At 35.6% G+C, this 12,945-nt stretch overlaps 1 protein-coding gene across 4 annotated transcripts in view; it reads left to right on the top strand.

The window, feature by feature from the left end:
• ADAD1 (adenosine deaminase domain containing 1) overlaps positions 1-12,945 on the top strand; it is a 110,420-nt gene that overhangs the window by 9,972 nt on the left and 87,503 nt on the right. For all 4 annotated transcript variants that reach the window (XM_032333331.1, XM_032333330.1, XM_032333333.1 and 1 more), the window contains exons 5-7: positions 2,059-2,127; positions 7,139-7,264; positions 11,159-11,282. In XM_032333331.1, the coding sequence (XP_032189222.1) occupies positions 2,059-2,127; positions 7,139-7,264; positions 11,159-11,282 (319 nt within the window). The remainder of the gene's footprint in view (positions 1-2,058; positions 2,128-7,138; positions 7,265-11,158; positions 11,283-12,945) is intronic.

Genomic DNA, 12,945 nt, shown 5'->3' on the forward strand with positions numbered 1-12,945 from the left:
TTTTTTATAAACATGTATTTTTATCCCCAGGGGTACAGGTCTGTGAATCGCCAGGTTTACACACTTCACAGCACTCACCAAAGCACATACCCTCCCCAATGTCCATAACCCCACCCCCCCTTCTTCCAACCCCCCTCCCCCCAGCAACCCTCAGTTTGTTTTGTAAGATTAAGAGTCATTTATGGTTTGTCTCCCTCCCAATCCCATCTTGTTTCATTGATTCTTCTCCTACCCACTTAAGCCCCATGTTGCATCACCACTTCCTCATATCAGGGAGATCATATGATAGTTGTCTTTCTCCGCTTGACTTATTTCGCTAAGCATGATACGCTCTAGTTCCATCCATGTTGTCGCAAATGGCAAGATTTCATTTCTTTTGATGGCTGCATAGTATTCCATTGTGTATATATACCACATCTTCTTTATCCATTCATCTGTTGATGGACATCTAGGTTCTTTCCATAGTTTGGCTATTGTGGACATTGCTGCTATAAACATTCGGGTGCATGTGCCCCTTTGGATCACTACGTTTGTATCTTTAGGGTAAATACCCAGTAGTGCAATTGCTCTGGAAAACAGCATGGAGGTTCCTCAAAATGTTGAAAATAGAACTGCCCTATGACCCAGCAATTGATTCATAAAAGTATTTAATTTTGATGAAGTCCCAACTTTTTCTTTTGTTACATATACTTTCAGTGTCCTATCTAGATAGTTATTGCCAAATTCAGTGTCATCCTTAAACTTTTCTCTTAGATTTTCTTCTAAGAGTTTTATGGTTTTCACCCTTATGTTTGCGTCTTTGATGCATGTTGAGTTAATTTTTGTATATGGGGTTAGGTGGTGGTCCATCTTCAGTCTTTTGCATGTGGCTATCCAGTTTTTGCAGCATCATTTATTAAAAAGCCTGCCCTTTCCCCTTTTGTTACTGGCCCCCGTGTAAAGAATCATTTGAGAAAATATGTGAGAATTTATTTCTGGGTTCTCTATCCCATCAATCTATGTGTCTGTCTTCATGCCATTACCATACTGTTTCGATTTATTACCACTTTAAGTATTAAAATAGGAAGTGTGAGTCCTCCAATATTGTTCTTTTTCAAGATTATTTTGCCTATTTGAACATGGTACTTTAAAATGCAGGCCAACTGTACAGTCCCATTTTTTATTGAAATTATTTGTTCTTGAAGAACAGGATTTAATATATTTGGTTTTCATTCTACCTGAGCCAAACTCTCCTGAGTAAATGGAAAAAATCCATCTTTCTCTGAGTTTTTAAAACTCTACTTAAAGTCCAGAGTGTATATATCTAACTCTAGTTATTAGCCTTTGCTTAACTAATGTAAACTGCAAGATGACATTGCCAGTCTTTCCTTGCTAATTTTGATATGTTCAGTCAGTATTTTGTCTTACTCAAAATTAAGACACGAGTCGCAGTATTGTTTGCTTTGTTCGTTCTTATGAATGATTCTTGAGAGATACTAATTAATTTTCGTGAAACTTTGCTCCCGGAAACTCTTCTTTTAATCTTTTCTGATCTTTTTTGTTGTTGTTGTTTCTTTGGTTTAATGTCATGTTCTTTTTTGTTTGTTTGTTTGTTTTCCTGGATTCCCCATGTTGTGATCCAAATTGGAAAGCCATTGCAAAGAGTCTAAAAGCTTTGAAAATTTTGAATGTAATATCTCCCTAGGAAAAATGGTAACTTTTACTTACTAAATAGTGATGGGATATTAATTCTAAATATTTTGCATAGTAGTGTAAATAGAAAATTGTTCATGAGCATCTGAAACAAGGTTTCGTTCTTAACTCTTTGAAAATATGGCATCTGTGACAATGCAAACTGTATAGCAGCATAAGATAAGGAAATCCAGAGCTGTGTGTGTATAATTTCATTATAGGTAAGACATTTATCAAGACTGAGCTAATATTTGGTGGCCTATACAAAAAAAATAATCATTTTAAGATTGCTGTTTATTATAGAATACTAGGGTACCTGCTCTTTGGATCATTGAAGTTTCATGTTTCTTTATGCTTTTTTTTTTTTTTTTTTTTTCCCATTTACAGGTCCTCCTCCTATCCCTGCAGAACCTGTTGTTTCACCCGAACCAGCATATGTCTCAAAAGTACATTATGGTAGGAAAGTCCTTTATGATGTTCTTTTTTAGAAGAGTAACCCAGTAAAAAATAAAACATATAAAAATAAAACATATAATAAAACATATAATCAAAATATGCTTTAGGTATTAACATATACAATAGTATTTTATCATTCAAAACTCACACTTCTACAAGGAGGAGATTTTCCTTCTGTATTTTGCTAAAAAAGAAATGAGGGGAGAGGAAAAATTGAAGAAATGGCTATTTTTCTATAAGGAGGTGGTTCATCAGTTTCGTATAGCTGCTCTTCTGAGAATGTTTTGCTTTGGTAGGCTTGTCATTAATGAAAAACAATGGCTTTCTGGTGGTTAACAGTTGGGACATTCATTTTAAATAACCTATTTACATGGGTGCCTGGGGGGCTCAGTGGGTTAAGCCTTTGCTTTTGGCTCACGTCATGATCTCAGGGTCCAGGAGTCTAGCCCCACATCAGTCTGTCTGCTCAGTGGGCAGCTTCTTCCCCCTCTCTCTCTGCCTGCCTCTCTGCCCACTTGTGATTTCTGTCAAATAAATAAAATCTTTAATAAATTTAATAAATTTATTTATTAAATAATAAATTATTTGATAAATAAATAAATATTTACTTTTAATGGCAATTACTTATCACTCAAGCCCAAGAAAACTACAACTACAATTACAGTTACTAATTGTATCATCTACAATCAGCTATTTCTCCATGCATATTAATTTTTCCATCTATAAAATGGCCATAACACCATGAGAGACTATGGACTCTGAAAAACAATCTGAGGGTTTTGAAGGGACGGGGGGTGGGAGGTTGGGGTACCAGGTGGTGGGTATTATAGAGGGCACGGATTGCATGGAGCACGGGGTGTGGTGCAAAAATAATGAATACTGTTATGCTGGAAATAAAAAAAAAAAAAAAGAAATTTAATAAAATAAAATAAAATAAAATGGCCATAACAATAATTACAGCATTGGTAATTATGAGGACTAAATGAATTCATATATGTGGAATATTTAAATCAGTGCCAGTAGATGCTTCCTAAATAATAACCTTTTTTTAATATCACTTTGTCATATTCAACATGTGTTGTAGTTGTATCTGTTTCCTGTCAGATTATGAATCCTCTGAAAGTCAGATTATTATTTCTCCATTGTTTAAAATAGTGGTTAACACTTCAGTCTTCAAGTTCAGAGTGTATATAGATTTAAAATGAAAATGTGCCTTTCTTTCTCTTCTAAATCTGGAGATTAGGATTTATTTATTTATTTATTTTCAAAGATTTTACTCATGTATTTGACAGACAGATCACAGGTAGGCAGAGATGGGGGGAGAAGGCCCCCCACTGAGCAGAGCACCCAGTGCAGGTCTCAATCGCAGGACCCAAGCCAATGGCAGAGGCTTTAACCCACTGAGCCACCCAGGCACTCCTGGAGATTAGGATTTAAAAATAAACTTTATGCCTCTTCAGACTTGGTTTGTGCATTGTTTTCTTAAATTTACGTTATCTTTCTAAAACAGAGAAAGACTAAGCTTGTTTGGAGTAAATGGACCAGACCAGGAAATATAGGCCTATTCAAATGGCAAAATTCATCAAAGTTTAGTATAGTAATTTGATCTAACAGTCCTAAGAATTGAAGAAAAGAAGGGAAGTGTGAGGTGAATCTAGAAGTAATCATCCCTCAATGTGGGAGAGGGCTCTAGTCTGTCTTTTCAGCCTCTGTGGGCAACTTTAATGAATAGTGGGATTAAAACTCTGATCAGTGACTGACAATAGAGTTTAATATTACCCTGAGAAAACAGATAAATCTGTGAGGAAGAAAGAAAATGTGGTTAACAGTATGTTTAAGGAAATGCATGATTAGAGCCAAGTTTAGTAGGCTGAGACAGGAGTCAAGTTGTCAGAACATGTAGAGCAAACCTCATCCTTCCAGCTTATGGGTAAACACAGGAGTTAAATGATGTTGCCTTTGGAGAAAAAAGATTTGAGGCCCACAGTAATTTCAAAACAGATCCTGGTTGGGCCAGTTATAGAGTGTATCATTATTTCACAGCCTGTCTGCATTGTCCTATTTCCTTTTTTTAAAGATTTTATTTATTTGCCAGAGATAGAGAGAGAGAGTACACACAAGCAGGCAGAGAGGCAGGTAGAGGCAGCGAGAGAAGCAGGCTCCCTGCCGAGCAAGGAGCCCGATGCGGGACTTGATCCCAGGACCTTGGGATCATGACCCGAGTCAAAGGCAGTGGCCCAACCAACTGAGCCACCCAGGCGTCCCATGCATTGTCCTATTTCTAACTGGACCAAATTTCATTAAAAATAATGATATTTTGGGGTGCCTTCTTGGCTCAGGCCATAGCTTCAACTCGATTTCAGCTCAGGTGATGATCTCCAGGTTGTGAGATGGAGATCGGCATTGGGCTCTATGCTGGGTGTGGAGCCTGCTTAAGATTGTTTCTCTTTGCACTTCCTGCCCCCTCTCTAAAATTAAATAAATAAACAAATAAATAAATAGAAATTTTTAAAGAGTGGTATTTGACTCTGAAGATAGGTTTAGGTTAGTCATGATACTGAAGGTCACTTGAAATTAGCTACTCGAAATTAAAGAAATGTTAAATGGCATTATGCATGTCATATTTTTATCTTATCTTTCATTTTCAGTAATTTGGGAGAACATTTTATTTCCTTAATGGTACATTACACATATACATGTATAAGGAAAATGGTATTGCATTTTCTGTTTTTTAGAAGAGATATATCTAGTAACTGAGACTTGGTTATATTCACAATATTATTTACCTTCAACACTGAATTAAGATCAAGAGGTATACTGGTATGTTGTTAAGTCCCAAATGTGCTTTATGATATTTAGGTACAACCTTTTAATGTGTAGCAGAACATTTGTTTTGTTTTGTTTTGCCCCATACTCAATTCTTGTTCTATACTAATCACAATATGTTTTTCTGCTCTATATCATAATCCAGTACTTGCTAACTCTATATGATATGATCAAACAAATTACAGTTCATTCATTATATGGACCCATTAAGAAGGATAAGGTAATACTAATGTCTACCCTTGAGTGATGTTCAAGAGCAAGTAAATGCAAAAAGTGCATTTCAACATGTGCCATTTTTTGTTTTTTGAAGTGATACATATTTATAGATTCTCAAAATTTCTATTAGAAACTGGTAACATTGCCTGCCTTTGGTGATGCAACTTCCGAATGTATATTTTTATGTTGCTGTTTCAGTTTTTTTAAAAAAGCTAAATCAGGGGTGCCTGGGTGGCTCAGTGAGTTAAGCTTCTGCCGTTGGCTCAGGTCATGATCTGCATCAGGTTCCCCACTCAGCAGGAAGTCTGTTTTCCCTCTGACCCTCCCCCATCTTGTGCCCTCTTTCTCTCTCTGTGTCTCTCTCAAATAAATAAAATCTTGGGGCACCTGGGTGGCTCATCGCTTAAGCATCTGCCTTTAGCTCAGGTCATGATCTCAGGGTCCTGGGATGGAACCCCACATCAGGCTTTTTTTTGGCAGGGAGTCTGCATCTCTCTCTCCTCTGCCACTCCCTATGCTCATGCTCTTTCCCTCTCGTTTGCATGCGAGCTCTCTCTCTCAAATAAGTAAAATAAAATCTTTTAAAAAATAGATTAAAATATTTTTTTAAAAAGTTAAATATCATTAAATGGATACTGCTTCTTCTGTATCATGAGTTTTTGGTACACAGAGAAAAGTTGTGAGTACTTCTCATATTTTTACTACATAAGGACTAAAAATTAATTTGTACACCACACGATGATGGTTTTGTCAATATCAGTTTTAGTGAAATATATGCTAGCATGCAATTACGGTAATAATTGGCACCTCCACATTATATGCTTTGTGAGGAGATAGAAGAAGATAACTATTACTTCATTCTTTTTGCTCTCAGAGCTTCATTTTGTAATTTTGTGATTGTTCACATTCTTCTTGATAATGTGAATTTGTTTTTGGCAAGAAGATAGTATTAACAATATTAAGAGAAAAAGTTTAACAGATATAAACAAAAATATGTAAATGGCCTAACTGAAAGGTATTGTGTCCTGTTAGCAGAATGTTAGCTGAGATTGCCAAAATATACTTTTATCATTTGTGTACTTTTTTTTAATGATTATTAAGCAGGTAGAAAGAATTTCTGTGAAAATTGTATTCATTTCATATATAATATATGACAGCAAAGTTGTTTCATTGCTTTTTTTACTCTAAAAGTATGAAATCGACTTGATACACTACTGAGCAACCTCATGAAACACCAGGAACTATCAGTGGCTTACAACTAAACTTGGAGAAACACTGTATTAGGTCATTCTGCAACCTCTCATTCTCCAAAACAATGGTTCTTCAGTAGGGATACCAAAGCAACAAATGGCCAGGGCCCTATCCAGAATCTTAATTTTAAGCGCTGTCATATTTTTTTTAAAAATACATGGGTAACTTTGATGTATATTCTTGGTTATAAACTGTCCTCTAGTGATCCGAGTTACTTAAAACTATCTTTATCCCCTTTCAAAAAGTTCAGAACTTTTTTAGTAGGAACATGGACTATATCAAGGGTCTAAGTGCTTAGTGCTTCGCAGTAGTTCTTAGTGGGGCAAATACTAAGGAGTGTATTTTAATTATCACAGTGTTGAGGGAAGACTACTGGCATTCAGTGAGATGTAGGTTGGCAATATGGGAGCATCTTATTCAAAGAATAATGACTTGTGTCTTGTAGGACTTTTGAATATTTCATAAATATCAATAATTCTTTGATATGTAATATTAAGAATTTTTTTTACAAGGCCTTTTCCATAAAGCTAAATAATGAAGTTTTTTTTTATAGAATTGAATGCTTTAAAATATCAATCATGACATAAATTATAATTTACTCCCTTACCTATAAATAACAAAGTCACTCAATTGCAGTGTTACAGTAGGAATAATAGAGACCTCTGGGAGAAAGCAGTGTGTTCTTCAAATTCATATTCCATTTGATTTTTTTTTCCAGAAGGGAGACATATTCAGTATGCAAAGATTTCACAAATTGTTAAAGAAACATTTAATCAACTAATTTCCAATCATTCAGAATATCTGAAATGTAGCAATTCATTGGCTGCTTTTATAATTGAAAGAGGTAAGTCCCAAGTATTTGGCCATGTGGAAAAAGTATTAAATATCCTAATCATTTGAGCTGTAAATAGTAGTGTTTTAACTGACTATCTTTGGCCATTTTTACAATGGTGTAGCTTCGATTGATTTGAAGTGGCCTTTTCTAGTGGGTGTGGATCATTAAATACAAAGGCTTTTAGAGTTGAAGTGTATATATATCTCCAAACATGTATGAGAATTCATAGACAGTTGAGAGCTGACAGAGTTCAAATATTTGGATATTGAAACTTTAAGTTTTAACTTTAAGTTAATAAGACTTGAATAAATGGAGGAGAGAGAGAAGTAGAGGAGAGAGAGAAAGAAGAAAGCAACGAGAACAGTGACAATTGTTTATAGAACAAGAGATATATTACTGGTGCAGAAATATATATATGTAGTCCACACATATGTGTGTGTGTGTGTGTGTGTGTGTGTGTGTGTATAAATAAAGTAATACAGAATATACTTCGGTTGATAAGATTTACTGAATTATGGAGTCATTTAAAATCCAGTCAGAAATTGGGTTTAATGAGAAAGATAGTAATGGTGAAAGATTTTTGGTCAGGGATTGATTCTAATTGTTGGGAATGGTACGAGACTTAGCTCTGCTATTTAAATGACTTTGAGCATGATCTATAATTCTCTCCTTCAGTTTTCTTTGAATTTCTTAAAAGTAGAAATAATCTCTAATGAATAACTTAATGAAGTTACTGGGATTAGATGTGATAATATAAATACTTGACAGTACTTGGCAATTAGGAAAAGCTTAAATTACATTTGTAATGATTAAAATAAGTTGATGTTTAAGCAATAATTGCCAACAGTTTTTTTTTTTAAATACTATAAGGATTGGGGCTGAATTAAGGAATCATAATTTAGGTGATTGTGATGCAGCTGCTTACATTAGAGTTGAGATAGAAATGAACAGGGAAAGAAAATATTTTTTAAAATTTATTTTTCATTTATTTTCGGCATAACAGTATTCGTTATTTTTTCACCACACCCAGTGCTCCATGCAGTCCGTGCCCTCTAAAATACCCACCACCTGGTACCCCAACCTCCCACCTCCCCGCCACTTCAAACCCCTCAGATTGTTTTTCAGAGTCCATAGTTTAGAAATTGATGTGATAAGATGAATGTGACAACAAATGATAGATGAAGTGGGATGAATAAAACATAACATTTCAAATTTACATGGTAAAGTGGTGCTTCCATATACACAGGAATCTGAAAGCTGATGTGAATTGTGAATAGCGTGGATGAGAGTAATAAATCTGGTTTTGGAAATACAGTTGTGAATATACTTAGGGGTAGGAAAAGACTGAGTAAGGTTAAGTACGTGTTCCTGGAGTAACTCAGATAATCAGTACATACTTAAAATGTGTTAGGAACCTCAGATGGGTATTCTTCACTGCCCAACCAGCCTGTGTCTCCAGTAGGGTTGCTCACGCATTCCCTGAAATGTCCATTTCATACTTTTCTTTGTCCTCAAATATCCTATATCCTCTCTTTCATCTTGCTTCAGCTAATGGCCATGTCTCATAATTTTTAATTTTGTTTGTAAGAAACTATAAAATCCAAACTTCTTTCTGTTCTCTACCACCAACTCTATGTAATTCCTTGCATTTGTGCTCATCTTCTCCACTGTGAGTGGAGGAAGGATCTTTCCTCTTATACCTAATCCCTTCATTTAAATTTTGGTTCTATTCCCTATCATATCTTGAATTTCTTCTTTTGGTTTTCTCCTCTTTTTCTTGCATTATCCAACTAGTATCTCACTGAAACATGGCAGGTCGAGTTACAGAGTTGAAGTAGGAACTGAGTTTCTATTTGTAACTCAGAGCTTTACATCACCATTTCAGAACTTACACTGACACTGTATAATTCCCTTTTACCATCACCATCCTCTCCTTACTGGAGCAGCTTTGTTTGTGATAATGGAACTTTATATTTTTCCCATCTAATTTTACTCCTCCTCCAGCTTTCTCCATCTGAATAAATGGCATTTTCCCATTTGCTCAGACAGACTAAAAGGCTCAGTCCTTTCCCTAGTACTCTACAATTTATCTCTAAGTTCTATTATGTCTCCAAATTCTCAGATCTGATTATTCTTTTCCAACCACCTTCGTTACTCAAATCTTAAGTCATTATGTCTTCAGCTTCTTGGACTTAGAGCATTCTCCACATAAAGAAGTGATCTTAAAATGTAAACCAATATTGTTTTCACTCTCTTACCTTCAGTAGCTTCACCATAGCTCTTGGGTAAAACCACAGACTCCTTAGCATGGTTTATGATGCTTTATTCTCTAACCTCATCTTATGCCATTCCTTTCATTCTTTACTGCAGCAGCTATACTGGTCTCCCTCTGCCCAAGGTCTGCACAAGCTTTTTCTTTTGACCGCATCCCCTTTACCTCACTCATGCTGCTCACTCCTCATACTGATACTTAAATTTTAGTTTCATAAGGAGAGATTCTCCAACTAGTTTGCATAGGTAGTCTTCTCCCCCCACCATTATTCTTTACATTGGCCCCATATTTTTTTCCTTTAAAGCATGTATCAAAGTTTGTGGTTTGTTGAGTCTTTTTCTGTCTTTCCTATTAGAGGCTTAATGAGGGCATGTCTTGCTCAACATTTTATTCCTAGCATCTGCCTTAGCGCCTGGAACTTCATAGGACCTCAACAGTTTCTGTCAAATTAATGAAAGTCCTTTAGGTATTTGCAAATGTGACACTTTTTTCTTTTTTAAAAGATTTGTTTTAAAGAGAGTGTGCAAGCATGTGAGCTGGAGGAGAGGCAGAGGGAGAGAGAGAATCTCAAGCAGACTCCCTGCTGAACCTCCCGACTCAGGGAATCATCTTGTGGGGCTCCAGCTCAGGACCCTGACTGAGAGCATGTCCTGTGCCAAAATCAAGAGTCCTGACACAACTGACTGAGCCACCCATGCACCCCTGAAACTGAACTTTATCTGAAAGTCTAAGAGACTTTCTGAAATCATCAACACAGATGTAATAGAAAAAGCAAGAGGAGAATATTCCAGAGAAAAAAGAGCAATGAGTTTAATGACTATTCTTAGAAAGGTCTTATACTTAGGATGTGAAAGGAAAAAAGAATTATATAAGGAAACTCATTCAGCAAAAAGCAAATGGAGCAAAACTATTAGAAAAAGAGTAAGGTGCTTTTTTCTTTTAAAACAGTTTCAGGGGTGCTTGGAGGACTCAGTTAAGCATCTAACTTCTGCTCAGGTCATGATCTTGAGGTCCTTGGATTGAGCTCTGGGTCAGGCTCTCTGTCAGTGGGGATTCTGTTCCTCCCTTTCCCTCTGCTCCTCCCCACTGTTCATTGACACACACAGTCTCTCAAATAAATAAATTCTTTTAAAAAGCAGTGTCATGGAGCACTGGGTGTGGTGCAAAAATAACGAATACTGTTATGCTGAAAAAATTAAAAATTAAAAAGAAAAAGCAGTGTCAGTAGAACAGGGAAACTATGATTTGTAGAGAATTTGAGTGGATTAAGAAAAAAAAAGAGAGCCACTGTAGATAACTTAATTTGCAAAAGTAAAATAGCAAATGAAGTCTCTAGTAAGCCAAACATATCTAGATGTAGAAGAAATAAATGCATGTTTGAAAACTAAGGATATCTGATGATTCTATTGATTGTGGTAAAATTTTAGATGAACTATTATGTCTTTTTAATTGAAATATTATTGGAGTATTGAAAATATTGGTTCCTAGAAGACTCTCAAACTCTTATTTGAAACTGCGAAATTTCTCCATTTTTTGGTCAATATAAGGAACTTTAAAATGGTAAGGTAGAGGTTGAACATATGAAAGAGGGAGGTCAAAATAACCTGCTACTGTTAACCTTTTCCTTTCAGCTGGACAGCATGAAGTTGTAGCTGTAGGCACAGGTGAATACAATTACAGCCAGTGCATTAAGCCAAATGGAAGAGTGTTGCATGACACTCATGCTGTTGTTACAGCAAGAAGGTCTCTCCTTAGGTAAGGTAACACATATATTTAATGCCACCAAATGTTAATGCTTTCAGTCCAAAGTAACCACATAACAGTGTCTTTATTTACAAATGGAATTTTACTGATCATTAAGCCATGGATAGGACTGTCCTTTACTTATCCAAGTCATTTTATTATTTCCATGTCATTTTTAAAAATCTTACAGTAACTACAGTGTCTATAATTGGTGGATTTTAGTGGCTTCTATTATCAATACCTTATGAACTCAGATTCCAGAGTTCTACAGCTTTTTAAAAAATATATCATCTTTTTTTATCAAAGTAATTGGAATATATAGCTTTATATCTGGACCAAGTCGACTTGGTAATATCACCCCCTTCCAAGTTAGTCATAGTTAGTCATATCATAGTCATAATATCCAAAGATATCACCTGAAGCTGGAAAGTTTCCTTTCATAAGGTCTATGCAAAGTTTACCATATAGCAGAATGTAGATATGGTATTCTTTTTTTTAACTGAAGTATAGTTGACATACAATGTTAAACATGTTTATGTTCAACACTTACCACATTCACCACCATGATAAATGTAGTCATCTTCTGTCACCATATTATATTATCACAGTATTATTGACTATACTCCTGTGCTATATTTTTCATCCTCTTGACTTGTTCTATAACTAAAGTTTATACAGGCTGGCAGATCTCAAAGAGGGAGAAAAGGGCTGAGGTGAGCATACCTAGTTTCTTCTCCCAAATTCTTCAGTAGTTACTCTGCTCCTTACTAAAGGAGTGATTAGCAAGTGGGAGAGAGAAGCCAGGAATGTTACTCCTTAGAAGTCTCTTTGTAGGGGCACCTGGGTGACTCAGTGGATTAAGCCTCTGCCTTCGGCCCAGGTCATGATCTCAGGGTCCTGGGATCGAGCCCCGCATCGGGCTCTCTGCTCTGCAAGGGAGCCTGCTTCCTCCTCTCTCTGCCTGCCTCTCTGCCTATTGTGATCTCTGCCTGTCAAATAAATAAATAAAATCTTTAAAAAAAAAAAAAAAAAGAAGTCTCTTTGTATAAAAAGTGAGAAATCTGTTGTTTTCTCCAGGATCCACCAGATTTTGGTTCTGCTAAGGCATTGAGCTTACATTTTATAAAAATTTTTAATAGATATTTTCAAACAAAAGTAAGAAAAGGATAACCATTCAGTTATCAGTATTCTGATTCCAGTATCCAGTGATCATATCCAGTTACCAGCATTCTGCTGTTCTTATTTAACCTATGCATCCACACTTTTTGATGGTGCTGTTTTCTTTGGTAGAGTATATTAAACCAAGTTAAACATTATTGTGCCTGAAAAACTTTAAGTACACGTCTCTAAGGAAAGAATCCTCTAATCTTAAAAGGAAGGTTTTGAGGAAATCCATGAAGGTAATGCAAGTCATTGTCTTTTAATCCTCGTTGGTGCTTATTGAATTACTTGACCTCTCTAAGATTACCTCTTTTACGTTTATTTCTTCCCATGCTTGGCCCTATTATATGCTTGTGCTGAATTTTCTTCTTATTTCTGATAAAAGGACTAAAATCATGTTTTTTTATTTAATCCAAATAGTATTTGTCCCTTGATTTGATTAGTATAAATTTTTCAGGAGACTTGTTTCACTTTTTAGTACAACTTACGGTCTTCATTGTATTGTTCTTGTATT

This window comes from Mustela erminea, chromosome 2 (assembly GCF_009829155.1).
Source record: "Mustela erminea isolate mMusErm1 chromosome 2, mMusErm1.Pri, whole genome shotgun sequence".
NCBI lineage: Eukaryota > Metazoa > Chordata > Mammalia > Carnivora > Mustelidae > Mustela > Mustela erminea.